Below are 23,204 nucleotides of genomic sequence, written 5' to 3'. Positions count from 1 at the left end.
TGTCGCCTATTTTTTCGTTATTTCTTTTCTTTCTACTTGTTAAAAAGGGTTATAGGAGGGGAATCAAAAAACAAAATTCTGCAAAGAAAAAAGTTTTGTGATTTTGGGTCGGGCTTCGTCTTTCGAACAAAAGAAGCAAAAGCGTCTGCGATACAATTCCTTTTCCTTATTTTTACCAAAAGGAAAAAGGCGCTGTGAAGAGGGTTTGTTCTTTTTATGTTTACGTTGTTTGATTTCGGGTTTCAAGGGCGGGTTATTATATGACTCTGACCGATCGCGTCCATTACGGTGACATGATTGTATGATTCTGATGACCTGCATGACTGTCTAATTCTGTTCTGTCTGTTTTTTTAGGCCATTTTCTGCCATTTATTCTGCTTATGTTCGGTGTTTTTTTCATGTGTGATGCCCTGTCAAGCGTGCTGTGTACAATGTTCATGATTATGATTCTGTTACGATGCCTGGGTAGAATCGGAGGAAAGGGAGATATACCCTGTCTGTTATCTGTCGTTGGCTTGTTTGTCTTTTATACATTTTGGTTTGCGTTTCTCTGGTTTTGGTTCTAGCAATCCATGTATTTGTTTCGTTGCTTGCTTCCCCTCGCTGTTGCCGTAGCTTGCTTCTTTTCTGCCGCTTGATTTATCGCTCGCTGTTTGGTTTTCTGCTTCACGATTGGCATGATTGATTGTACGACCTGCTTTTTGCTTTTGACTTTGTGTTCTGTTTCAGCGATGTTTCGGTAGATTTGCACCCTTGACTGTATCATTGCGTTGCGCTGAGAGTTTGACTGTTTGACGTTGTGCCAATACCCTGTTTATATGCTAGAGTAACGAATGAGTTCAACATCTTCATTTCATATATTATTCTGGCGTACTTTGTAGAATATTGTACCATGGTGAAACCCTAACTAGTTAGTTATTAACTAGTTAACTTAACGTAATCTATCACCGAGCTGGCCATATCACCGAGCTGGCCAGCTAAAATATCCATACAAAATGCTATTTTTCAAACCATCATATCTCAACGTCCTTGTAGACGCAGATTAAACCATTTGATTCCTAATATTCTTGACATTACTATAATAATTATTATCAATTTGAAGCCATTTCCTAAGCTAGTTATCAAGATAGTATAAATTACAATGTAATATAGGCGTAAGAGCTGAAGGTGGGTATTAAAAAAGGAGTACAGGTATAATTCGTTTAAAAATTGGCTCACTGGTAGTTTTACTCACTGATAATCTGTTTCTAATGTCAGAAGCTAAGATAGTAAATGGATGTTGAGATATGATGGTTTGAAATATGGCATTTTGTATGGATATTTTAGCTGGCCAGCTCGGTGATTTGGCCAGGTCGGTGATAGATTACGTTAGAAAAGCCGCTGACTCAGCGAGTTGCCCACGCAACGCCGATCGCCAAACAAGGCGTCACCCCAGCCTCCCATTTATGCCAACCACCGCATTTTCGCCGGTCGGGCGTGCTATCTGCCTATCTGCACCTTTCCCTTTCCCTTTTTCTTCTTTTTTCCCAGCACAATTGTATCACTGACGCCACGACAGAGCACATTGCTGTCATTCATTTCAATAAGCGAACCACGGTACCTGACAATTGGCATTCTACTGGTAAGATAACTATCCGAGATACCCACTAGAATGCACCACGTTCCTGACACATACCAGATCTCCAAGTCTGGAGCTCCGCGCTCTTGACAGCAACCAACCATGGCCCCCGTCCAACAAGTCTGGGACTTCCCCGGCATCCCGGGCGACATCTTCCTCGACCACAAACCCTCACACTCGCCCTCACCATCGCCATCACCAGACACCTTCCTCGCCAAACGAGACATCGATACCTCTTCAACCGACAATGGAAAATCCCTCGTCGCCCGCTCCGACAAAACTCACACCCCCGGCAAAGGCACCGTCGACCCGCACCACATCAACATGCAGGGCCTCCTCGCTCTATTTGCGATTCTGGGGGCTGCCTTCGTCATAGCGGGTATCTGGTTCTTCTTCTGGGCGAAGAACGGCGGGTTCCAGTGGCGCAAGGGTGATTGGGAGGAGTACAAATCTACTGTTCTACGACGGAAGGGTCCTGACGGAAAGACGTTGAGTAATGCTACCAAGAGCACGAAGCTGGGTGGCGGAAGTGTCGTGGGCAAGGGATATAGTGACTGGGAAGGAAATGGTGATGGGTACACGGAGAGTGGACTGGGATATGCGGATACAGCGACAAATCTAACCAAGAAGACCGGAAAGGATAGGAAGCAGCGGTTGAAGGATATCGCGAAGAGGCGGTTTATGCGGAAGCGTGCTGATGAGCAGTCGTGGAATGGGGAGGAGTATGAAGATGAGGATGTTCGCGCTTATCGGAATGAGAAGGCGGCTAGGGTTGGTGGGATTAACCGTGAGGCTGAGGGGACGTATCACGGGAGTGATTATGATACTTCTGCTCCGCCGACACAGTATAATCAGAGTGAGATGAGTGAAGTTCGGGACTATGCTTTTCCTCCGGCGACTGCGCCACGACACAAGAGTCAGCGCCAGTCTCGCAATTTCTCATTCACTCCTGGTACCGAGAGCCATGTTACCGGTGACACGTCCTACCATCCACGAGACACTGGCAACCGTCGTGCCCGCGAACCTTCAGCCCGTCGCCACAACCGCCGTCGTGAACGTCGCCGCAACCCACCTCCGCCAGCCTCCTCGTCCTCCTCGTCCCGCCCGGATAGCCATTACCCACGCAAACAGCGCCGCAGCAACGGCGGTGGCCACTACACTGAATCATCTCTCGGCTCGCGATCGGAATTCAACTCGAACCTGTACTCTGAGGACGAGAGTGGGACTAGGAGCTACAGCCATCAGATTCCGGGATTGAGTAAGGGGTATCGGCGTGACGGAGGACGAGGCAGACGGAGGGATAGTTTGAGTGAGAGTGATGGGGAGGAGACGAGATATTCTTAGTTATGGTTATGGTCACTTATGATTTATTTCTTTATGGGCGTGTGAATAATGATTCCATTTGTTTTGTTCTTGTTTCGATTTCTTTGGGTTAGTACGGCATGGGATGGGATGGGATTTATGAGTTTTACGATGGATATGATATGGATAACTATGGGAAACAGATTGATGGCATAGTTTTCGTGATTTGGTCCTAATAGAAATGAAACAGATGAAACTGCAACAACCTGTTATTGCCCAACAAACAGTACAGAGTGCATTTCCCAACTAATCGGATACATTGATGGAATCCTGGATAAGATCAGATCCGATAAGATCAAAACGAAAAAGAAAGTGGATCCCAATCTAAGGTGGAGACATCCGAACTTTATCTAGCGAGAAGGAGAATGAAGGTTGAAGTATACATAGTGTGAACCCGTAATCGGACTTGGGACGACTTCGCGCGAGACTTATGAAGCATGCAACGCCGGAGTGTAGGACTTGGGTGTATACAGACTAACAGCCGTCTCGGCTCCGAATACCGTATCGCGAAGGATAGATATATAGTCTTACGAGGGTGCTCCTAATTGAGTAAGGAACGAATTTTGGTTCTCTATCTATGAGCTTAATAGACTATTTATATCTCGGCGCCTCGGGCCCTCGCCAGGGCTCGTACCGATGTATGCCTGATCTGTCAGGTCGACACATCCGCAACGTATTCCATCCATTACTTTGCACCAATGCTAATTCACCTGAGCTCTCGGCCTCCATGGCACACTGACCACTCATATAGTTTCTTTTCGAATCAACAACCCACTCGCTGAAGGACAACCCATGCCTTCAAAATGGATGTTGTCGGGATGGTGGTTCTCTCTTTAGAACCAGTCTTCCCTTGTCATCACATAACTGCATGCTAACGCTCGTTGAAGCGGCGATATGGTTCATTTGACTGACGCGGGTAGTGTCCTGCTCAGAACTAGGTATCATATTCTCCTCAAGGCTATGGTACAACAGAGGTAACACAGATGACTTCCACACACTAAACCGAGCGATGTGGTTGATGACGATAACGGCAATTAAGAAGATGATCGCGGCGGCTATAAGAATGGCAGGCAGAGATATCCAGCTCCAGTCCACATCAACGTATGCCTCAGAGTGGAACACTATACCATTGACAGCGACAGTATTATTCTGGTCACGACCGAATTTGGTGAGCGAGGCCGCGATTCTGGCCATGATGGTCTCCAGGCCAAGCGTCATAACCTGCTGCACTCCATCTGAATTGACGAGTGGACCTCCGTTAGTATCCCAGTTAAGTTGTCCCGAAGATTTGTCTGGATTGTAGGTGTGGTTGCTGTTCCCGACCAGCCCGTTCAGTAACCCCCCGAAGTATGTGACTGGTCAAAATTGAACGTCCGACTATTCCCCCTGAGATACCGTCCAGGATGTCGCCTTTGAATGTGTAATTGCCATGGGCAGTCGCATTTTTATTTGGTTTCCAAGCTGGGTACCATATTCATCCAGCGGGACCAAAGAGACGACTGTGCAGGCTTCGTCTGATTTTCACCTTTCATCTCTGACTGTGAATTTTCATTGCCGCTGGATCCATATAGTAGAGCAGTGTGGAATGGTATTGGTGATTTGTGCTCATGCTGTTCATGAAAAGTAGTGGCCGGCTGCTCCTTTTCAATCGCAGCTTTGTTCATCAGTCCTTTAGACTCTTCTGTAGATACCGGAGTGTTATATGACGAGTCTACGGAGTGCGTAAATTCTCCAGATAGAGTCTCTAATTCATGCTGGTGTCCGGGGACAGAGTATAGACTTCTGGGTGCCATCAAGGATGCGATTTAGCACCAGGCGCACAACAGAATGGTTCAAAAAAGGTCAAAAAAGGTCAAAAAAAAAAAAAAAAAAAAAAAAAAAAAAGGTCATTCATTCAAGATTGTGGTAACGTGTGTGTATGAGTTTTCGGGAACGTATAAAGGATGTACTGGAGTAGTACGGAGTACTTGGTCGAAGGATTTAGTCTTCCTAATTTAATATCCCAACTCACTTGAATTGCTTATTGCAAACTCGTTCACGAAGACGGATCTCAGCCTTCCTGTTGAAACACTACTAGGTAGAACAAAAGAAGAAGACAAAAGAAAAAGGCAAAAAAAGTCAAAGCTTGTAACACTGAGATCCTTCTCTACTAGAGTACTATCTCAAGAAGTTTTCATTTGCATCTGAACAATTGCTTCTCATATGGTGCTGGCTCTGTATAGATCAAAAGCGGAGAATCGACGGATTGCGCTTATTGGTGAATTGGATCGGCCGACATATCACACGGCTTTGGCCATACACAGAAGTCAACACATTCAAACCGAACATTCGAGAGTCGGAAGAGACAGCATAAACAATCCTCGAAGTCAGAAACATTCAATCCTACTGTCCAATTCTGTCTGAATTCGAAAACCTCACCATGGACAACTTCTGGGACGCATTGTTCGCCTCGTTTCCACCCTCTCCCGAATGGGCTCCATTCTGGAGCAGTCTGTTCGAAGATGCACTGTCAGCCTCCCTCATCTGGCTTGTAGCCCAGATCGGTCCCATAAGAACTTCTGCGTTTCAATTAATATGTTATTCCTTAATTCAAGTGTGTCGATTCGTCTTTGCGATTATATCTGGCTTCCAAGATGGTTGGCCGAGGCTATCTGGGACCGAGTGTTTTGGCCGGACGATTGTCGTTTCGTCGTTTGTAGTGGCTATCTATACCGCTTATTATGAACAAGGTCAATCTTGTACGTTATCTGGCTTCATTGAAAGTTCTCTGCTAACGCATTATAGGGAGGGGGCACAGGGCTGGCAGAAATGAGAAATCTTGTTGGCAATGAAGTCACAATCAATTAGTTGAATAGATAAAGTAGAAATGGACACACACATGGGGCCATCTATGGCAGATCAGCAGATCATTGAATGTGTCCGGACGCGAGAGGATAGAGGTCTAGAGGATGCTCCGTAGGCATATCAGTGTTTTTCCTTCAATTTTGTAGTTAGGATGCCAAGCCCTCCTAATACGGAAGGTAGCAAAAGCGGTGACAAACTGACCTGCAAAATTTCACCGCCCGACAGATTTTCCTCCCGAAAACTTTCAGGACCAGAACGAAGAACTAACCAACATCAGAAGATTAATCCAAAACCACATTGCACCATGAAACGAAAGCTCGATGCGAACGATGTCCCGTCGCCGGATACTGCCGGCAAGACTGAAACCCATGATTCCGACGATGCCAGTTTTGAAAGTCTCAACCTCGACCCAAGACTGCGCCAAGCCCTGACCAAAGAGAAATTCTCGAAGCCGACTCTTGTTCAGGCAAAGGCCATTCCGTTGGCGCTTCAGGGGAAGGATATTCTGGGTGAGTGAGGGATATTGCATTGTGCTGGGGGGACTTGGAAATGCTAACGAATTCAGCTCGCGCAAAAACTGGTTCCGGCAAGACCGCGGCTTATGTCCTACCGATTCTGCAGACCATTCTTCAGAAGAAGGCTGTTAGTACTTCTCTTCATCTCTTTGAAACAGTTTGAGTACTAATGAACTACAGGCCGACCCCTCGTTGAAAGCGACATCCGGTCTCATCCTCGTCCCAACCCGAGAACTTTCCGAACAAGTCCAGAATGTCGTGACCACCTTCGCAGCCTTCTGCGGAAAGGAAGTTCGTTCCGTAAACCTCACACAGAAGATCTCCGACGCGGTTCAGCGTACAATGCTCGCCGATTGCCCGGATCTGATCGTGTCGACCCCCTCGCGTGTCCTGTCCAATATTGGAAATTCCGCTTTGTCACTCGACAATCTGAGCCACTTGGTTATTGACGAGGCGGATCTTGTACTTTCGTATGGATATGATGAGGATATTCAGGCGTTGTCAAAGGCGATCCCCCGTGGTGTGCAGACGTTCTTGATGAGTGCTACGCTTACTGCAGAGGTCGACACTTTGAAGGGTCTGTTCTGTCGGAGTCCTGTGACCTTGAAGCTTGAGGATAAAGATGAACAGGGCGCTGGTGTGAGCCAGTTTGTTGTCAAGTAAGGATCTTGCCAATTTAGTTTTGTCACGACCCATTGCTAATCCATCGCAGGTGCGCGGAGGACGAAAAATTCCTCTTGACCTACGTCATCTTCAAGCTGCAGCTGATCAAGGGCAAGATCATCGTTTTCGTCGGAGATATCGACCGGTGCTACCGTGTTAAGTTGTTCTTAGAGCAATTCGGTATCAAGTGCTGTGTGCTCAACTCAGAATTGCCCGTCAACTCCCGGATCCACGTCGTGCAGGAGTTCAACAAGGGTGTCTACGATATTATCATCGCTGCCGATGACCAAGAAGTGATGGGCGCTCGCAAGTCCAAGAAGTCTATTAAGGGAGAAGGCGACGAAGATAAGGCACAGTCGAGTGACGAGGACGAGAACGAAGGAGAGACCAAGCGCCGTAAACTGTCCGGCAAAGAAAAGGATTACGGTATCTCCCGCGGTATCGACTTCCAGAACGTCGCCTGCGTCCTTAACTTCGACCTGCCCACCACCTCCAAAGCCTACACCCACCGCATCGGCCGTACCGGAAGAGCAGGCAAGGCCGGAATGGCACTCTCCTTCGTCGTCCCATCAGACCAATTTGGCAAACACAAGCCCACATCCATCTCCACCGCAAAACACGATGAATCCGTCCTCGCGAAGATCGTCAAGCGTCAGTCCAAGCTCGGCCACGAAGTGAAACCCTACCACTTCGAAATGCAACAAGTCGAGGCATTCCGGTATCGTATGTCCGACGCCCTCCGCGCCGTGACCCGACTCGCCGTGCAAGAAGCTCGTGCTCGTGAAATCCGTCAAGAACTCATCAAGAGCGAGAAGCTCAAGCGCCACTTTGAAGAGAACCCAGAGGAATTGCGACAACTGCGCCATGACGGCGAGCTGCGTTCTGCACGTATCCAGCATCATCTCAAACATGTTCCGGATTACCTGATGCCTGCCAAGGGGAGAAAGGGTATCTCGAACGAGGATATTGGGTACGTTGGGCTGCGGAAGACGACCGACAACCGGATCCGGAAGGCTAGAGAGCGGAATCGCAAGGCTGGAAGGGGTAAGAAGCCTGGTGGGAGAGTTGATCCGTTGAAGACGTTTAATCGGGGGAGGAAATAAAAGTTTGTGTTCTTGATGATACCATTGTCTTTGTGGTCAAATGTAAATATAGATAGGTATAGTTCAATCAAAATATATAACGGTGTAATAACCAGAGAGCTCGGTTGGGAAAGCCTTGTGTAGGTAGCATGACATTCACTTCTGTGCATTACAATCCTACTTTGCTAATTTCCTTCGTCCTCATCTTCATCGTTTTAGGAGATTCTAAATACCAGCAAAAGATGACCTGCACTTTAAAGCAGCTCAGCAATATATATCCTGTCCAATCCGTACCCTCTAGCCCGAGGTTCTCAGAACGAGGGCTAAAGTTGCAGAGCAACAATCAACTTCAGGGTTTCCTAGGAGCGTTACAGTATCGTTTTTTTTTTTTTTTTTTTTTGTCTTCTTGGCCTCTGTTACAAGCTCTTCACATCATCCTTTATTCCAAACGGCAACGAAAGAGACGGTCCAAACCCTCAACAATCACTTTAGACTTTCACAATACACTTACCACTGAATGAGATGGCAAGAACTATCCAGGAAAAGCTGGTTAAACCAGAGAAGCAAGCAGAATTCCCGGCGCGGATTTCAGCGCCGAGATTAACGCCAATCACTAAATCGGCGGAGCAGATTGAGCGCACTCCAAACCAGCGACCCTTCTGCTCCCTCGGCAACAAGCAAGCAACCTCTAGACACCGACGATAAATCACCGGTTAACTCAGCCCTCATCATATTTCTCCAGGGGCGAACCTCGCTAGGCGATGGTACGAGTCTCGAGTGGGTAATGAATCATGTCGAGTTTCGGCCAACGTTTCGGGAACTAATCGCTTATGTGAAATGGTATAGAAAGGGCGTCAAGGGAGAGGTTGCCGTGGACTAATGGTAACTGTAGTTTTCTCTTAAGTCATTGGACAGACGGTACCATCAGACACACAGGCTCGAACAGCTTGATTGGGAGAATATGGCAAGGGCAAAGACACTTCCCGCGAGTATTTCACCGGATAATGAGTCAAGTCGCTTGACTATGGTAGCCGACTGTCTCTGGCAGAAGACCGCCACGAAATGTACTGGCTCCGTCTATATGGCGTACCTTGAGAATGGAACCGAGAGATACGGACTGGAGGCGGCTTGGGATAGAGAAAAGGCCAAATGATTAGACCATTCTCCGCCCATTATCAAGCAAGGAGGGGGGATATAGCAACCCCAATCTCTATCCCTCTCGAGGATCGTATTGAAAAAGACCTTACAAGTGACTCAGGTATGAATGGAAACAAGCGAATGTTGGAGGCTAGAGGAGCTGATTCACAGAGCGAAGCTCTAGCACAAAACAATTCATGATCTAAAGCGACACATTTTACTTTCAGAAAGGATGCCGGGGATATGATCTGAGTAAGGACTCCTTGCCTGACTTCGCTACCCGGAATACTCTGCACAGACCATCGCCCACCCAGGCCTCGTTCCTAGGGCCACCCAAGAAATCCACAGTTTACGACGCCAATTTTGAGCAAGTCCTCATGGGCCAGTTTCACACCGCCCAAGCCCGGGCATTTGTAGGATCTGTATATGATCCTGCCTATATTTGCTCCTAGGGTCGAAAGTCCCCGAAAATCAGTACGCCATGTTTCGAGCCATTTGTCCACCCTTTTCCCGTTCAGTGGATGCTGACGCAAACGTCGAAGAGGACGGACTGGAGGCAGTTTGGGGTAGAGCGAGGGTCATCATCAGACTCTGGAGAGAGTTCCAGCGTTACTTAGGGTCGTGGAAGACGAGATTTACATTTGAACCATTAATGGGAACTGCTGTGGCCCTGAATGTTCAAGCCGGTACGCGAGCTGTAGGAGCAAATCATGTCCATGGGGGCTGACCTGTAAGGGGCCACTCAGTCCAACACCAGCAGAGTGAAGCGTTGGGGACTGATAAAATCTCAAACGCAGTGATTGAGGTCATTGGGTATGTTTGTTATATTTTAATTCGTATACTTTGCAGTATATGCCTTCCGTGTTAACTATACGGAAACGTCATGGTGCCCAAAACCAAACACAGGCAGTAATTATCCTGTTTAGTATGTAAGGTACCAGGTCTTATATAATATCAGATAGATTATCTTTAGAATTGAGGAAGCAAACATCTGATAAACCACGTGATTGAAATCATACTACATGAACCCCGCAACAAGAACAAGGCTCTGATTGAAACTCGAAAACCTCACACAGTTGCAAGAGTAGCTTGGGCTTGGAATATACCGAGAAGAATTAAGATGCATCTTCCTATGGAGATATATGATCATGTAAGGCCTGTGCTAAGCGATCTTATGCTCGGCTCTAAACCTTGCACAGATCATCTTTCATGTTCAGAACAAGGAAAATGAGAGACACCTGTACCGGCAAGACGATGCTCGACATTATACTCTCCTCGATAGCGAAACCCGACGAGATTTGGAGGCACTGCGTCTTGTTAGCAAGGCTTTCTGTCGCAGCGCCTCATCTTGGCTATTCCGACGTGTTGTCGCGAGACATGGCTCCTCCTCAAATTCTCTAGCTCTGGAACAACTCGTGAAATTGTCAAACAGCTCATACGCCGCGTACGTATGCCATATTGATTTGGAGTTCGAAAATGCGACACGTTCTGCCGACACTGCCAATGCGTTGTATGTCGAGGATCTTGCAAGATTACTATCGTCTTGCCTGGTGAAATTTACCAACCTGAAGGCGCTCGAGTTTCATAAACCGCCCCCGCACCTTTGCCAGGAACGGAGGAGAATTTATATTGACACGGTTATTTCGCCGCTGCGTGATGTGCGGATCCCAAATTTGGCGGAACTTGAAGTGCACTTTTCCATCGCCCACGATTTTAGGCATTTCTTTCCTGCTAAAATAAGTCCTTCATGGATTCCTGTTAGCGATATTCTGCAGAATCTTCGGCATCTTGGGTTGTATGTGTGTGCAAATACAGATCAGCATGATCAAAGGGATGGGATGGAGCTGGTTATGCTAGAATATGCTGCCTTCCTAAATAGCACCCATGCACACCATTTGATCAGAATGGTTGAACTTGCCCCAAATCTCAAGTCCCTCGCGATCAACATTCCAAACATTCTGGATCTTGACAAGCTCGACTTTTCACCCTCTCTTCGTCTCCAGTCTCTCTGTTTGGGAGGTGTGTCCATCTCATCGCACAAACTTCTTTCGTTGATCGAACAGTCCAAAGAGACAATCAGATACATTAATTTTTCGCCGGTCAAGCTGAACTCTGGAACGTGGCAACAGGCACTAATGCAGCTGTGCACGCTACCGCGCTTGCTCGATTTCAGGACCAGCAGAAGTGGGTACTCATGGAGACATGGTCTGGCTTCCCAGCTACCACCCAATTCGTACTACTGTCTAAACATTGAAACCGTTAATCCGTTGGACCGGTGTGCACTGGGGAATTTACAACGTCAAGTAAACGCAAACAGGATTGTTGCGGGGTTTCCGCCCTTCACTGAATTGGATTATCAATACATCGATCAACTACCTCTAGAGACTGCCATGCAATATCTAGAACGTTATCGGCAAATTGATGCTCCTATGGCATGACTACCCTGCAGGCCCCAAGCCCCATCCAGCAGCCGTGAGAAAATTTTTCAAGACGTGGGCAATGGATGAAGCCTACAAAGTCAGTATCCAGGAAGTTTGCAAGTGACTATTTGGTGCTCTGTTCTAAAGTTTAATACCGGAGTTTACCGCTATTGCGCTCGCGATAACAAAGACTGTAGCGAGATGATGTAGAAATTGGAACATGGTTATAGCAAACAGAACACACGTTTGAATTTAGAGAATAATTGACGCTGAGATCTAGTGTACTTAGCATTTCGGAGAGAACCTAATACTTGTTCGAGCCCGCAGTCATAGCCCTAACATCCGCATCAAACCTCGTATATGAGAAATATATGATATGCTTTGCGATGCTGTCGTTAATCTTCGAAGTGTATAGCCATGGCCCTAAAAAGCCCTTGCGACCACCACATATACAATGATTCTTCTCTCCTCACATATTACATGGTATAGAGATGCCTCGTCGGAAGAGATATCATTTCCAGACAATCCGTCATTGTAGCCACGGTTCTCGATACAAACAGGGCCTTGTCGGAGAAAGATTAAAATCATTCACTTTCTGTGCAAGCGACCAACAACCAACAAAGAGGAATGTGAAATTCACTGCTGAAATGAATAATATTTTCAATGTAAAGAGTCTTGCTCGGCTCTTTCTTCTTTTGTATTTCTTTTACATTCAGTGAGTCGCAGTCCAAAAGAATAGGCTAGTCTTTTCCTTCTCTTCCTCGCCATTACCTTGTCCTTTTTTGAAACTATGTTTCTTCCCCAGATCTAGCAACATTTGTCAACTAGTTTCTACGAGCATACTACCACAATGCCTCACCAATGGGAACTGCGCTCTAGGAAGCCAAAGCAACTAACAGACGAAGGTCAAGCTGACGAGCAAGAAAGAAATCTTGACGGCTACAAGATTCCATATCTCAAGATCCCGGTGAATTATAGCGAGTTGAATGAACTGATTATTCGCGCGAACCTTTACGGCAAGACGATCCACGACATGATCCAGGAGGCCATGTTTTCAGGATCCAAGGTCTCAGATTTGCAGTATGTAATGTTTAGATCTGTTGCTGAGCCCTACATTCCCTCCACAAAGCTCGATACGCGCTTGTCTATATACGGTCTCGAGAGAGTCTGGGGCCTCACCAAGAAGATTGTCGGTAAATCCGCAAAATTCATGAACTTGATCATTATCGTGAGAGAGAACATCGATGTCAGCACGCTTAATGAGAGGATTGAGATATGGCCTGGAGCATTTAAGCCAATACGTGAGCTTCGCGAGCAGATATTCGGGATTGGAGGTACACGGACTCATCCACAAGAACACAGAGACGAGGAACAATCTGCAGAATCAGAGGCCAGAAAAAGAATTTGAACTGGCTGTAAAGCCGCTCGCCAGCCGCGAAGACGCCCTGCCAAAAGAAAGCACCAGGAGATGTCTAATTTCTCGGAGGCCAGTGAGTATCCACCAGACGCAGAGGACGAGTCTCCCGTGAATGCGGCTTTGATACTGTCTCTGCAATCCTTGACGTCTCTAGTCGAGGAGGCTAAAGTTCAATGGGTCCTGAATCATTTCGAATTCAACCCAACCTTCAAGTCTGTCGCATTCACGACAATGACAGACGGCGGTCTTCGACACATAAGCACTCACAAGATCGAAGATATTTTCAGAGGCCAAGAAAATGGTCAGAGCCAAGGCGCGGATTGCGATACAGAAGCAGGAAACGGCCGAAATGGTCGGCTGGCTGTCGGAAAACGGCACTCACCGGCCCCAGTTCAATAGGTAGTGAGTCAATCATTATGATGCTCAGTGAGTTCTTCACAAGTATTGACTATTTCAGCCGCCCGTCGTTTGCTGGGGATCGGGACGAGCTCTACGTACAGTTCACGAGATGGGGAGAGGATTATGGCAGATATCCGGGGGAGGGTCTTTTCACGGAGGAATCTTGCATGGTGACGAAGGGGTGTGGATCGTTTCGTATTGGCCGGACCGATGATTTGCAGATATTTGCGACAATCATTGTGGCGATAACCTTGGTTTTAAAAGGGTTCTAGAAAGCGTTCTGGGTAATTTTCTTAGGGAGCACGCGTGATATATAGGGCTATCGGTTACACAGGCAAGAAAAAACATGGCAATTGGGGTCGATGGAAAGGAATCTACGCTGTTTGCTATGATGCACTATGCATATACTGGTATCAGTTAAGTAGAATAAAATAAGCGAAGGTGAGTGAATGGTTGAGAAAACAAGTATAGGCAAGTCAAATACTGCAATTACACGTGATCTCCTTTGTTTTTTCTTTCCTACTTCTTCCCCTCCTTCTCTCCCTCCCTCTCTATTTCTCCATCAACAACTTCCCAAGAACAGAAGAATGAATTTTCGCACTCCAAGCGAAGTTTTTCGTATCCTCGGGGCCGTCGCCAACAGAAAGCAACGAGTTGAAGACCGCGAAAATATCCGGAACACGACTATCGAACTCTTGGAAAACACCTATTATTCAATTTTGAACACGATCACAACCACCTGAGCGAGTCTACAGCCCGTGCAATCTCCATTGACTGTCGGGATATTATATTGCAAACAGATGGAAGTCAGTCTTCCCCTTTCTTCAAGCCATGGAAGTTGCAAGAACTCAACGACTATCCTCTCGATTACGCGGATCGAACTACGCGTGAATGGACCGATTAAGACAAGATCTGGCTGGAAGATAAATTTGGAAGTTACGTAGAGCGTCCAGTGTACTCTGGAAGCGTGCTTGAAAGGATATTTTTCTACCATTTTAGCTTCTATCAACGACAGAGCCCCGAGGGAGAGAACCAGAGTCTCGAGACTTTGTGCCACAGGAAAATACCAGTTTCTATTCTCATTGAAAGCCCTTTTAACAAGAGCTAACTAATATATGTACTCGTTTCTAGATCTATTAAGCCCGCTGTTCTCCATTCCGACTTCATCGACCCGTGTCTCGGTCTGCCTCCGACAGCAAAGAACATAAATAAGCTCGCGATGGCGAATAGGTTCACCACCCTTGGTGAGACTTGGTATCCAGACAGCCTTCCTCATTTAACCATCAGTACTGCGCACGACATTGAGCCGGACGAGCGGCTCGTCCGTAATAAATTACTTTTTATCACCGGGATTATGATCACTAGGCTGGAGGTCGCCTATCTCAGTGAACATACCATTGTGCCTGTGTGTTAGGTCTTCCTGTATACCTTTTTCTTGATGAAGACTAAATAACTCGTCTGCGTTTATAGGTCATGATGATTTCCTCCTTTGGCTATAGAAAGGCTCGGATCTTGCAAGCTCATTTCGACCACGGGCGTCTCATTATCCTGAAGATCAAGCTGTACGATTCCTCAACGCTGGAACAATTCAACCAGAAAGTCGACCTCTTCATGCTCTATCTTTCTAGTGATTGTGTTGGTCATACGACGGTGGTAGATGCGGGTTGGATTACGGAGCGCCCAGAACAGCAAAAGTCGGGTGTTAATTTCAGGTTTGTGAATGGAAAATGGCGTACGGAGTTTTGGTGCTTCTTTTTCTCCTTTTCTTCTTCATTTGGTGCAACAATTCAGGGATCGTTTCAATCATCATCACAGTCGTCCACCTCCTTGCGGAGAAATTACATGCGCATGAGAGATATGCCGTTTTCTGTGAATTGAGTATAATATTAAGAATATGGTTCGATTGCATCTTATCATATACTGTAGAAATATATGGTTACGTACCGCCTCTAGATAGTAAGGAAAGGGAGCAAAAGACAATGTACTCCAGTGAATTGATGTCCCTAGTCACATTTCCTAGTCCCATGTGACCTAATTATATCACCTCTGTTTATCTTTCCTTCATTTTTACTCCTTTCCAATTGCTTCTATCAAAAACAGGTAAGATGTCTCTTCTACGAAAACTTCTTCCTAACATCGAGTTCGTCTCTCGCAAGAAGAAGCAACAAATCAAAGAGTATGAAACTGTCCGGATCGCAAGTATCGAGATCCTAGAAGATATCTGTTACTCGATCCTCGACTATGACCATGTCTACGTGGACGATTCAGCAGCCCGCGAGTTATCAATTGAATGCCAGGAAATTGAGTTGAAAGCCGATGGGAGTCAGTTTTCTACTTTTTTTCAGACCGTGGACAATCGCAGATTTGAATAGATTTCCTCTTGGCTACACTTGTCCTACCACAACTGAATGGATTGAAATGGATAAGAGACTACTCGCTAAATCGACTGAGATGTATGTTTAAAATCCGAAATGCGGCGTGTATGGCCTTAGCACCACAATCACATGTCACTTCAGCTTCTACGCGAGGAAAACGCCAGTCGGGAAAAGATCCAGTCTTCAAAGATTGAGTCTCCGAATAGGAAGGTTGGTTCTCACGGTGATGAGACAGGCTCTCAGTATCGGAATCCGCAAAATTTCCTCTTAGATCACAACTCGTTGTTTGACTTGCTTGCCAATACGCCAGAGGGGTATGCAGCACCACCCAGAATCCTGAAATGCTTACACTGATGATTACTAGAAACCACGCAGCCTTAATGTACTTCAGCGACCACGGCACGCCAATTGGATGGCGAAACCAGCACGGCTACGGCTGCCATACTTTTAAATGGTATCCCCTCTCCTCCTCCTCTCCTCCTCCCTGTGCCCACAAGTCTAACAACTGTACGCAGGGTAAACAAAAATGGCACATTCGTCTATATAAAATACCACTTCCTAGCAGACAAAGGCCAGAAACAATTCACCGCCGACGAAGCCCTCCAATTCGGCGGCCAAGACCCAGACTTCTCAAAGCGCGACCTCTGGCAAGCAATCGAGAAAGGCGAGCAGGTATCTTGGACGGCACATGTGCAGATTATGAAGCCGGAGGCGGATCCGCGGAAATTGGGGTTCGATCCGTTTGATGTTACGAAGGTTTGGCCGAAGAAGCAGTTTCCTGTGCGTACCCTCTTTCTTATTCCTAGGTATATAGAGGGTTGGGCTGATAAGTGACAGCTACATGAATTCGGCAAATTGCACCTGAACAAAAACCCCGGAAACTACCACCGGGACGTCGAATAAGCCGCCTTCTCACCAGGCAGCATGGTCCCCGGGATCGAAGACAGCCCAGACCCCCTCCTCCAATTCCGGATGTTCTTCTACCGCGATGCGCAGTAACACCGGATCGGCGTAAACCTGCACCAAGTTCCAGGTACCCCCTCCCTTACCACCCCCACTTTCAAAATAACATAGCATTGGCGCAGTCACTAACCAGTGTGACAAAACAGTAAACTGCCCATTTATGGCCAGTTCTTACTCCTCCCTAAACTTCGACGGGCCCCTCCGCATCGACGCAAACCATACCATAAACCCACAATACACACCAAACAGCTTCGCGAACAAATTCCGTCCCGACACAGCTGAATGTCCCTACGCGCTAGGCGACAAACACCGTCTCTCGCAAATCGCACTTCTACCACGAGGGTAAAGCATCTGAGTACCAGCAGCCGCGCGAGCTTTACAGACGAGTTATGGATGCGAAAGCCCGCGCAAGGTTGCATTCAAATACCGCGAGATTGTTGAGGTTGGTTGAGTATCAGGAGATTGTGGTGAAGTATTTGGTGCAGGTGTATTGTGTGGCGGAGGAGTATGAGAAGGGGGATTATGAGTTGTTGCCGGAGCCTGGGTTTGGGTTTGAGGAGGTGGAGAGAAGGGTTATGGGTGCTGCGGGGGTAGGGAAAGAGAAGAAGTTTTTGCCGACGGATGGGGAGGTGATTACGGGGACTTGTCTGAAGGAGCCGGTTTATACTGTTGTTGATGGGATGTAGAGTGGTATGTGGCTGTATATTGACTTTCCCTTAATTGGGTTTAATATCTGTAATATTGAATGTATTTTTGTCTATTTCATGTACAAACTACTCCATGAATATCTACGGAAGAAAACCTGTATACTCCTCCCCCAGCAACTCCCTAACCACATCCACCTTAAGCTCCTCAATCCCAAGCGAGAAATGCACCCACTTCCCCTTTCCTTCCCGTCTAAGCTGCTGCACCTGCTGCTGGACCGTCCTCGCGGTACGCATCGTCTCCCGATACCGCTCTAGCTCCTTTGCGTGTCGATACTTGACGCGTTCGACTTCCACGTCCCATGAAGTGTCACTGCCGCTGTCATCGTCATCGGTCTCTATTCCCCTTATACGGGACAATGATGCTGGAGGGGTTGGCGGCGCGTGAATGGAGGATGCTAGTGACCGGAATGCAGGCGGCTGATACTGCTGCTGCTGCTGCTGCTGCTGCTGCTGCTGCTGTAGCCATGTCGTTGTCGCCACAGGTGGCCTGTCGGCATCATGAGTATGAAGACCAAGAAGCTCAGCATAATCAATATGCGGCAACCACCCAGGTCCCAAACTAATCCACTCAATATCTCTCCATGCTCCGTTCCACTCCGGACCCGTCCGGTATACCTCGCCATCAGGACCGTGGCCGGTCCAACTTAGCGCCGGAATCCAGTCACCACAACCCTCGAGATCAAGCCATTTCAGGCAGTAAGTAGCATGCGATAGTTTGCGCAGGATACCGGCAGCCTCGGCCCAGTTGTTCTCCATGGCGGAATAAGTATCCATGCCTCCGTAGGAGAATATAAGAGATCGGTGTGTTGGGTGGCGAACGCGAGCATTTATCGCGTTGGGCGTAAGCGTTGGAACGGGCCAGTGGGCGAGTGATAGATGAGTGAGAATCGATAGACGGGAAAGAAGCTTCAGGAGGGATTTCCAGTTTGCGGCGGATGGATGCGGATGCGCTAGAGAGAGAAATCGGAGGTTCTCAAATCGACAGCCATGATCAAAGGATTTGGGTATAGATGACGCCTCTTCCTCCTCATACTCTTCTTCCCACGATGCCGGGACAGCTTTTTTCGATTTGCGCGGTAGGTCCACAGCGCCAGACGACGGGAACAGCTCATTATTCAACTCCTTAAACCCCATCCACCGTCCCAGCGCACCATCCAAATCCAACCGCGAGATACTATCCAACTCAGAACCTTGATAATCCTCATCACTCTTATCGACCGCAATCAACGGCTTCAACCCACGCACCAACCCCCTCAGAGGCTGATCCCTCCCGTAGACAGCGATATAACTCAACAACAACACCTTGACATGAGTAGGCAGCATAGCCAAAAATTGTCCATCGTATGCCACATGCCATGCCCAGTGCTGGGCCATGGCTTTGAGAGTCAGATGCAAAAGGCTATTTTTCGGGGGAAAGGTCGTCCCCGGGAGGCGTTCTAGTCGGTAGATGACTCGTTCCGTTTCTGCGGCGGTATTGATATCCTCCTGTTCGGAATCATTGCTGGTATTTTGGTTATTTCCCAGTAGCCAGCTCTCCGGTGGCGGGGGTCCCGGGGTTCTTCTCAATCGTCCGACACCGACGCGACGCGCATCTGGGCGGGGTCGCGGAGGCGGAGTCTCAGGGAGTTCGAGGAGATTTCGTAAGGAGGGGTGGACGGATCGAGGAGTGACGAAGCCGGAGGGATTGGTGCGATCATCAGAGCTGGATATTTGGGTGCGGCGGAGGTGGTGGATCAGGTCGTTGACGGATGGCTGGGCGCTCGACGACGATGATTGAAATCTGTCATTTCGAGGGCTGGAACTGAGGAGTGTGTGATGCGGAGTGTCGGCAGGCTTTGTGAAGAGGGGATTATGTCGTTTATGTCGTTTTTTGGGCATAGATGCTGGAGTGTTGAGGAGGTTGGTGGGAGAATGGGAGTTGCGGGGATGAGATGCCCGGAATTGCTAAGATACAGTAATTTGCCTCCGGCATAGCCACAACCACGGGAAACAGAATGAATAATAATATATACACATCTATGGATGTTATACAATGCTCTCGCTTGTTTAATAATACACTGTGGTTCAGAATCTCCTCAAATATCCCGAACCCATGAATCGTCCTTCATCTTGCCCTCACGCTTAGGACCTTCTTGCATCCAAGTCTCCACAAGACCTTCCTTAGGATCCTCGTCAGGCAGCCCTCTAGTCCGCCGGACGTCTAACACAAGATCTCTAATCTTCTTGGTGACTTCTCTGCGCAGCTCGACTGCTTCTTCGCCATACAGCAGTTCCTCGTTCAGAACACCGAGCGGAAGATCCCGAGCTGAGGGCGAGCTCTTTTCAACTTTCTCCCTGAGTTGATTCCATCGTCTTCTGTACTCGCCGAAAACGGTTTCCGTGTCGACCTTGTTTCCGAATGTGATGCTGATATTCTTTCCCGCCCGGGGCAGGAATCGAGGAAACTTGCGGCTTTCGTGCATAACCTGGTCCAATCCCTCCAACCAAATGGGCACAACATCCGGACACTCACTGGCTTCTAGGATAAGTCGTGCAACGCCCCACTTGAAATACCGCATCGTCTTATGCGGCGCCTGATGGATCTTGCCCTCGGGGAAGATATGAAGCCACGCATGCGAATTGCAAGAATAAGCGGAGGGCGCGAGATGCGAATCCTGGTCATTCGTCGTGTAGGCAGTAGGAAGGTCGGAGAATGGATCGACGCAGACATTCTGTATGCTCCAGTTCTGTCGTTCTGGCTTAGCGCGGTAGGCGTCAACCGGGAACGGTCCGTTGGACAGCAATCGAATTGCCTGGGTCACTGCAGGCTGCGAAAGGCCACCGAAGGGCGAGTGCACAAGTCGATGGGTAGGTAGCACTTGGCCCATTGTGAAGAACAGTGCCAACGGTCTGTACATGCCGTAATATATATCGTCAGCCAACTCTCGCATCACGAGATAAGAGAAGAGGAAAGGCTTTAGTCGTACCGGCCCTGGTAACAGATATCATGACTCCCAAAAGACCACCTCATGTTCGTCGCCGGGAATCGCAAATGGTATCGCATGGGCAAAACTCCCCACATAATCGGATCATCCATTCTATCGTGAGTTACCGGTCAGCGTCCATCCTTGTAGACATGCTTTTCGATCGACCGTCAACGTACGTACACGCTCGTGTGATTTGAAACTATCCGGCAGAACACTCAGTTAGCCATTATCCCGAACGTAGTCCGCATAGATGACCTACCAGTGAGCAACCCCCTCGACCTCTGCGCCGGATCCTTCCTCGACTCAATAATCTCCAAAAACGACTCCAACCCATTGACCTCGGGATGGCTCAATCCATATAAAAACCCGCGACACAACGCACTCACGCCGAGCATGGTAGTAGAGGACAGCAGCCTCCATGGCAGAGAAGGGCATTCTGCCGTTGTTGCTGCGCCGGAATCCCCATCGCTGGACATGGCGGCTGCTAGAGATATTCCATCAATAGATCAGTAGTAATACAGAAGAATAAGAAGGTACAAAGGAAAAAAGAATGAAGTTGAATCTCCGAATTTCTTTCTGCTCCCCGGATCGGCGGGCGTGGGATATACCGCGCTGTAATTGGCCCGCTGCGTCACGCCGCCTTTTTTTCTCCCGTTGACTGCGGTTAAGCGATAATCCCCGACTTCAATCTTTCTGCCTTCGTCACCGGTTGCCAATTCTCCGAAACAGCAGAGAACAATGTTCAAGCCTACATCGGCCCTCTTCTCGGGTCTTCTCTGGTAAGCCCGTTATGTCGCGACTTGGCTATCCCCCATAATGAATGAGCGCGCCAGTCCCGCACACTCCGCCGTCCATAGTAACAAAAGAAAACGAACGAGATACTAATCAGACTCTCGAATACAGGAAGACCCCATGGCGCATCTCGCAACCCCAGAAAGCCCGCCAGCGTAAGCGCTTACGCTCCGTCGACCGCGTTGTTGATACCCTCAGCGCCGCCCTGCAACGGAACGGACAGAGCACGAAGGCCGTTGAGCGGTGGTACGCTGAGATGCCCCGGGAGGAGGAGATGGTGTCTAAGGACAAGTACACCATCTTCGATAAGAAGGAGAAGACGTACCGGAAGGGACTTCACAGTATGTGTTTTGGTATTGTCATCTGTGTTGCGGGGAGATGCTAACGGAGTGTGCGCTAGAACTGCCCAAGTGGACACGAGTGAGCCAGCGAGTCAACCCTCCGGGTTTCTAAACGGGTTATCGGTTACTATCTTCGATTGTTGGGCGAAAAGCGGCTACTGTTGTCGCTACGAATGCATATAGAACTTCTTTGTACGATACATCACAAAACACACTGGCCAGGCTCTACGAAGAAGAGGGGATACTGGCTAGAAAAGATTACAGGAAGGATATCCGGAGTTATTGGCAGTCGGGAAATTAACTTATTCACAATGTTTTATTAACCCTGAGTCTTATCTCAATACACAATTCGACATCTCCAAAACGAACTTGATAGTGCTATTGTTAACTTGACAAATGTAGTAAAGATAGGACACAACAGAGAAACGTCCCGACATCCTATCGAAGTAGCATTGGTTGAACAAAAAATGGCGAGAACGATATAGCAGACATGAAAGCCATGGATATCTCGACCATTACTCCCATACATCTGTCCCCGTCCCAATAACCATACTCAGATTAACATAATAAAACAATGTCCGCACTCAGCCAGGTGAAATTTCTTTCTCGGAAGCCTTGGTTATAGCCTTTTGGCAAAGTCGACTCATACCTAAGGCAATTTCCTTCGCCCGCGTCCGGTTCACCCTGCCGTCATAGACCATCTTCCGAACCCGATAACCATGGCCGACCCGCTGCCAATCGCTCAGCGTCTCGTACCAGCCCGTACCACCCTCGTAGTATGCGTCTTTCTGGCGACTTGACATTCCGAATCCTTGTGGTGGTTTTCTAAGTATCCAGCTCGCCGGGTCGATCTGTCCGTCAGGGGGTTCGTCGACTGAGTCGTCGAATAGTTCCACAGCCCTGACCACGTCTCTCATCCCAGACGCCCTTCTCTGGCGATTGACCGCAAGTCTCCACGAGTCAATCCGGGGCGTATAAGCTTTCTTGTGGGGGACTATCGGATACTTCGGCTTGGCTTCCCAGCGCGGAGCTGGATACGGCACGTTGAATCTTGGATCTCCCAATTGCCGTTTTTTGTCAACCGGAACTCGTGAAACGGGATCAACAACCATCCACGTCTTTCTATTCAGCCAATGGTTGGCGAGTAGCGGGAAATGGAATGGCCTTCGTCCCGGGGTAAGTTGATCAAAGTGCCATTCAAGCTTTCGGTCCAGATTGTCCATCCATCTAATTTCCCAATTGTTCAATTTGTGCAGCGGAAGTGGGCGCCCTTTTGGTCTGGGCCGACGAAGTCTCTTCTCGGGACACTTTCCTTTTGCATGCTTTGTTCCTGATTTTACCTGCTTCTCCGGCAACTGAAGATCATCGCAGAAAGATGAAGACCAGTGTCTCCGAAGGACCGCATCTATAGAAGGAAATAGATATTGTGCTCCCTGTTGAGCCGGCATCATGCTCCCGTTGCACTCGTCTAAAGCGTCTAAAGGTACCCGCCCTGGAGGTTGACGTTGTCTGAGGCTCGAGATCCATTGGCTATTTTCGTCAGACAAGTGGCGCGCAATCTTTGCTCCTTGCGATCGATCCAATGACCCGAATGGTGCACTAT

General features: G+C 48.1%; 12 protein-coding genes across 12 annotated transcripts; 8 read left to right on the top strand and 4 right to left on the bottom strand.

Annotated features, from left to right (window-relative positions):
• Positions 1–27: 27 nt before the first annotated feature.
• On the bottom strand, positions 28–463 carry ASPGLDRAFT_1442817 (uncharacterized protein). Its single transcript, XM_022541816.1, has 2 exons — positions 434–463; positions 28–389 (listed from the first exon to the last, which is right to left on the bottom strand). The coding sequence occupies exon 2, from the start codon at positions 319–321 to the stop codon at positions 64–66; it is 258 nt and encodes an 85-aa protein (XP_022402043.1). The 5' UTR covers positions 322–389; positions 434–463; the 3' UTR covers positions 28–63.
• Positions 464–1,465: 1,002 nt separating this feature from the next.
• On the top strand, positions 1,466–3,187 carry ASPGLDRAFT_148291 (uncharacterized protein). Its single transcript, XM_022541958.1, has 2 exons — positions 1,466–1,621; positions 1,679–3,187. The coding sequence occupies exon 2, from the start codon at positions 1,721–1,723 to the stop codon at positions 2,960–2,962; it is 1,242 nt and encodes a 413-aa protein (XP_022402042.1). The 5' UTR covers positions 1,466–1,621; positions 1,679–1,720; the 3' UTR covers positions 2,963–3,187.
• Positions 3,188–5,107: 1,920 nt separating this feature from the next.
• ASPGLDRAFT_46349 (uncharacterized protein) lies at positions 5,108–5,852 on the top strand. Its single transcript, XM_022546428.1, has one exon. It carries the CDS (start codon positions 5,400–5,402, stop codon positions 5,790–5,792), a length of 393 nt encoding a protein of 130 aa, XP_022402041.1. The 5' UTR covers positions 5,108–5,399; the 3' UTR covers positions 5,793–5,852.
• Positions 5,853–6,089: 237 nt separating this feature from the next.
• Positions 6,090–8,484, top strand: dbp9 (ATP-dependent DNA/RNA helicase). The gene is made up of 5 exons (XM_022541957.1): positions 6,090–6,333; positions 6,390–6,466; positions 6,520–6,998; positions 7,052–8,224; positions 8,304–8,484. Exons 1-4 carry the CDS (start codon positions 6,129–6,131, stop codon positions 8,103–8,105), a joined length of 1,815 nt encoding a protein of 604 aa, XP_022402040.1. The 5' UTR covers positions 6,090–6,128; the 3' UTR covers positions 8,106–8,224; positions 8,304–8,484.
• A 1,857-nt stretch (positions 8,485–10,341) lies between these two features.
• ASPGLDRAFT_57473 (uncharacterized protein) lies at positions 10,342–11,994 on the top strand (the record flags this gene model as incomplete). Its single annotated transcript, XM_022548258.1, has 2 exons — positions 10,342–10,371; positions 10,421–11,994. 2 exons carry the CDS (start codon positions 10,342–10,344, stop codon positions 11,657–11,659), a joined length of 1,269 nt encoding a protein of 422 aa, XP_022402039.1. The 3' UTR covers positions 11,660–11,994.
• A 497-nt stretch (positions 11,995–12,491) lies between these two features.
• Positions 12,492–13,457, top strand: ASPGLDRAFT_34953 (uncharacterized protein; the record flags this gene model as incomplete). The annotated part of the gene is made up of 2 exons (XM_022544489.1): positions 12,492–12,975; positions 13,063–13,457. The coding sequence occupies 2 exons, from the start codon at positions 12,492–12,494 to the stop codon at positions 13,455–13,457; spliced, it is 879 nt and encodes a 292-aa protein (XP_022402038.1).
• A 1,033-nt stretch (positions 13,458–14,490) lies between these two features.
• On the top strand, positions 14,491–15,382 carry ASPGLDRAFT_1442327 (uncharacterized protein). The gene is made up of 2 exons (XM_022541814.1): positions 14,491–14,862; positions 14,928–15,382. The coding sequence occupies exons 1-2, from the start codon at positions 14,677–14,679 to the stop codon at positions 15,333–15,335; spliced, it is 594 nt and encodes a 197-aa protein (XP_022402037.1). The 5' UTR covers positions 14,491–14,676; the 3' UTR covers positions 15,336–15,382.
• Positions 15,383–16,061: 679 nt separating this feature from the next.
• Positions 16,062–16,992, top strand: ASPGLDRAFT_46343 (uncharacterized protein). The gene is made up of 4 exons (XM_022546427.1): positions 16,062–16,146; positions 16,197–16,286; positions 16,348–16,612; positions 16,670–16,992. The coding sequence occupies exons 2-4, from the start codon at positions 16,213–16,215 to the stop codon at positions 16,733–16,735; spliced, it is 405 nt and encodes a 134-aa protein (XP_022402035.1). The 5' UTR covers positions 16,062–16,146; positions 16,197–16,212; the 3' UTR covers positions 16,736–16,992.
• ASPGLDRAFT_46342 (uncharacterized protein) lies at positions 16,546–16,992 on the bottom strand. The gene is made up of 2 exons (XM_022546426.1): positions 16,670–16,992; positions 16,546–16,612 (listed from the first exon to the last, which is right to left on the bottom strand). Exon 1 carries the CDS (start codon positions 16,907–16,909, stop codon positions 16,745–16,747), a length of 165 nt encoding a protein of 54 aa, XP_022402036.1. The 5' UTR covers positions 16,910–16,992; the 3' UTR covers positions 16,546–16,612; positions 16,670–16,744.
• A 591-nt stretch (positions 16,993–17,583) lies between these two features.
• ASPGLDRAFT_73953 (uncharacterized protein) lies at positions 17,584–21,005 on the bottom strand (the record flags this gene model as incomplete). The annotated part of the gene is made up of 5 exons (XM_022549710.1): positions 20,728–21,005; positions 20,469–20,667; positions 19,593–20,391; positions 19,515–19,518; positions 17,584–19,385 (listed from the first exon to the last, which is right to left on the bottom strand). Exons 2-5 carry the CDS (start codon positions 20,576–20,578, stop codon positions 17,584–17,586), a joined length of 2,715 nt encoding a protein of 904 aa, XP_022402034.1. The 5' UTR covers positions 20,579–20,667; positions 20,728–21,005.
• Positions 21,006–21,165: 160 nt separating this feature from the next.
• On the top strand, positions 21,166–21,980 carry ASPGLDRAFT_46340 (mitochondrial 54S ribosomal protein mL60). Its single transcript, XM_022546425.1, has 3 exons — positions 21,166–21,247; positions 21,372–21,601; positions 21,661–21,980. The coding sequence occupies exons 1-3, from the start codon at positions 21,207–21,209 to the stop codon at positions 21,711–21,713; spliced, it is 324 nt and encodes a 107-aa protein (XP_022402033.1). The 5' UTR covers positions 21,166–21,206; the 3' UTR covers positions 21,714–21,980.
• A 229-nt stretch (positions 21,981–22,209) lies between these two features.
• ASPGLDRAFT_94662 (uncharacterized protein) lies at positions 22,210–22,863 on the bottom strand (the record flags this gene model as incomplete). The annotated part of the gene is made up of 1 exon (XM_022550563.1): positions 22,210–22,863. A coding segment is annotated over one exon (654 nt), but the record flags the coding sequence as incomplete, so codon positions are not given.
• Positions 22,864–23,204: the final 341 nt, after the last annotated feature.

This window comes from Aspergillus glaucus (genome assembly GCF_001890805.1).
Source record: "Aspergillus glaucus CBS 516.65 unplaced genomic scaffold ASPGLscaffold_8, whole genome shotgun sequence".
NCBI classification, from domain to species: Eukaryota; Fungi; Ascomycota; class Eurotiomycetes; order Eurotiales; family Aspergillaceae; genus Aspergillus; species Aspergillus glaucus.
The sequence above is the reverse complement of the archived record's forward strand: the minus strand, read 5'-3'. Positions and strand labels throughout refer to the sequence as shown.

What these genes read in the sequence shown, in the direction of transcription:
- ASPGLDRAFT_1442817 (XM_022541816.1), bottom strand. Translation starts at nt 321, where the DNA reads ATGCAGGTCATCAGAATCATACAATCATGTCACCGTAATGGACGCGAT.
- ASPGLDRAFT_148291 (XM_022541958.1), top strand. Translation starts at nt 1,721, where the DNA reads ATGGCCCCCGTCCAACAAGTCTGGGACTTCCCCGGCATCCCGGGCGAC.
- ASPGLDRAFT_46349 (XM_022546428.1), top strand. Translation starts at nt 5,400, where the DNA reads ATGGACAACTTCTGGGACGCATTGTTCGCCTCGTTTCCACCCTCTCCC.
- dbp9 (XM_022541957.1), top strand. Translation starts at nt 6,129, where the DNA reads ATGAAACGAAAGCTCGATGCGAACGATGTCCCGTCGCCGGATACTGCC. An exon ending in CCATTCTTCAGAAGAAGGCT is followed by an intron (nt 6,467 to 6,519) that starts GTTAGTACTTCT and finishes AATGAACTACAG; the next exon opens with GCCGACCCCTCGTTGAAAGC. An exon ending in GTGAGCCAGTTTGTTGTCAA is followed by an intron (nt 6,999 to 7,051) that starts GTAAGGATCTTG and finishes AATCCATCGCAG; the next exon opens with GTGCGCGGAGGACGAAAAAT.
- ASPGLDRAFT_1442327 (XM_022541814.1), top strand. Translation starts at nt 14,677, where the DNA reads ATGGCGAATAGGTTCACCACCCTTGGTGAGACTTGGTATCCAGACAGC. An exon ending in GTGAACATACCATTGTGCCT is followed by an intron (nt 14,863 to 14,927) that starts GTGTGTTAGGTC and finishes CTGCGTTTATAG; the next exon opens with GTCATGATGATTTCCTCCTT.
- ASPGLDRAFT_46343 (XM_022546427.1), top strand. Translation starts at nt 16,213, where the DNA reads ATGTACTTCAGCGACCACGGCACGCCAATTGGATGGCGAAACCAGCAC. An exon ending in GGCTGCCATACTTTTAAATG is followed by an intron (nt 16,287 to 16,347) that starts GTATCCCCTCTC and finishes AACTGTACGCAG; the next exon opens with GGTAAACAAAAATGGCACAT. An exon ending in GGCCGAAGAAGCAGTTTCCT is followed by an intron (nt 16,613 to 16,669) that starts GTGCGTACCCTC and finishes GATAAGTGACAG; the next exon opens with CTACATGAATTCGGCAAATT.
- ASPGLDRAFT_46342 (XM_022546426.1), bottom strand. Translation starts at nt 16,909, where the DNA reads ATGCTATGTTATTTTGAAAGTGGGGGTGGTAAGGGAGGGGGTACCTGG.
- ASPGLDRAFT_46340 (XM_022546425.1), top strand. Translation starts at nt 21,207, where the DNA reads ATGTTCAAGCCTACATCGGCCCTCTTCTCGGGTCTTCTCTG. An exon ending in CTCTTCTCGGGTCTTCTCTG is followed by an intron (nt 21,248 to 21,371) that starts GTAAGCCCGTTA and finishes TCTCGAATACAG; the next exon opens with GAAGACCCCATGGCGCATCT. An exon ending in GTACCGGAAGGGACTTCACA is followed by an intron (nt 21,602 to 21,660) that starts GTATGTGTTTTG and finishes AGTGTGCGCTAG; the next exon opens with AACTGCCCAAGTGGACACGA.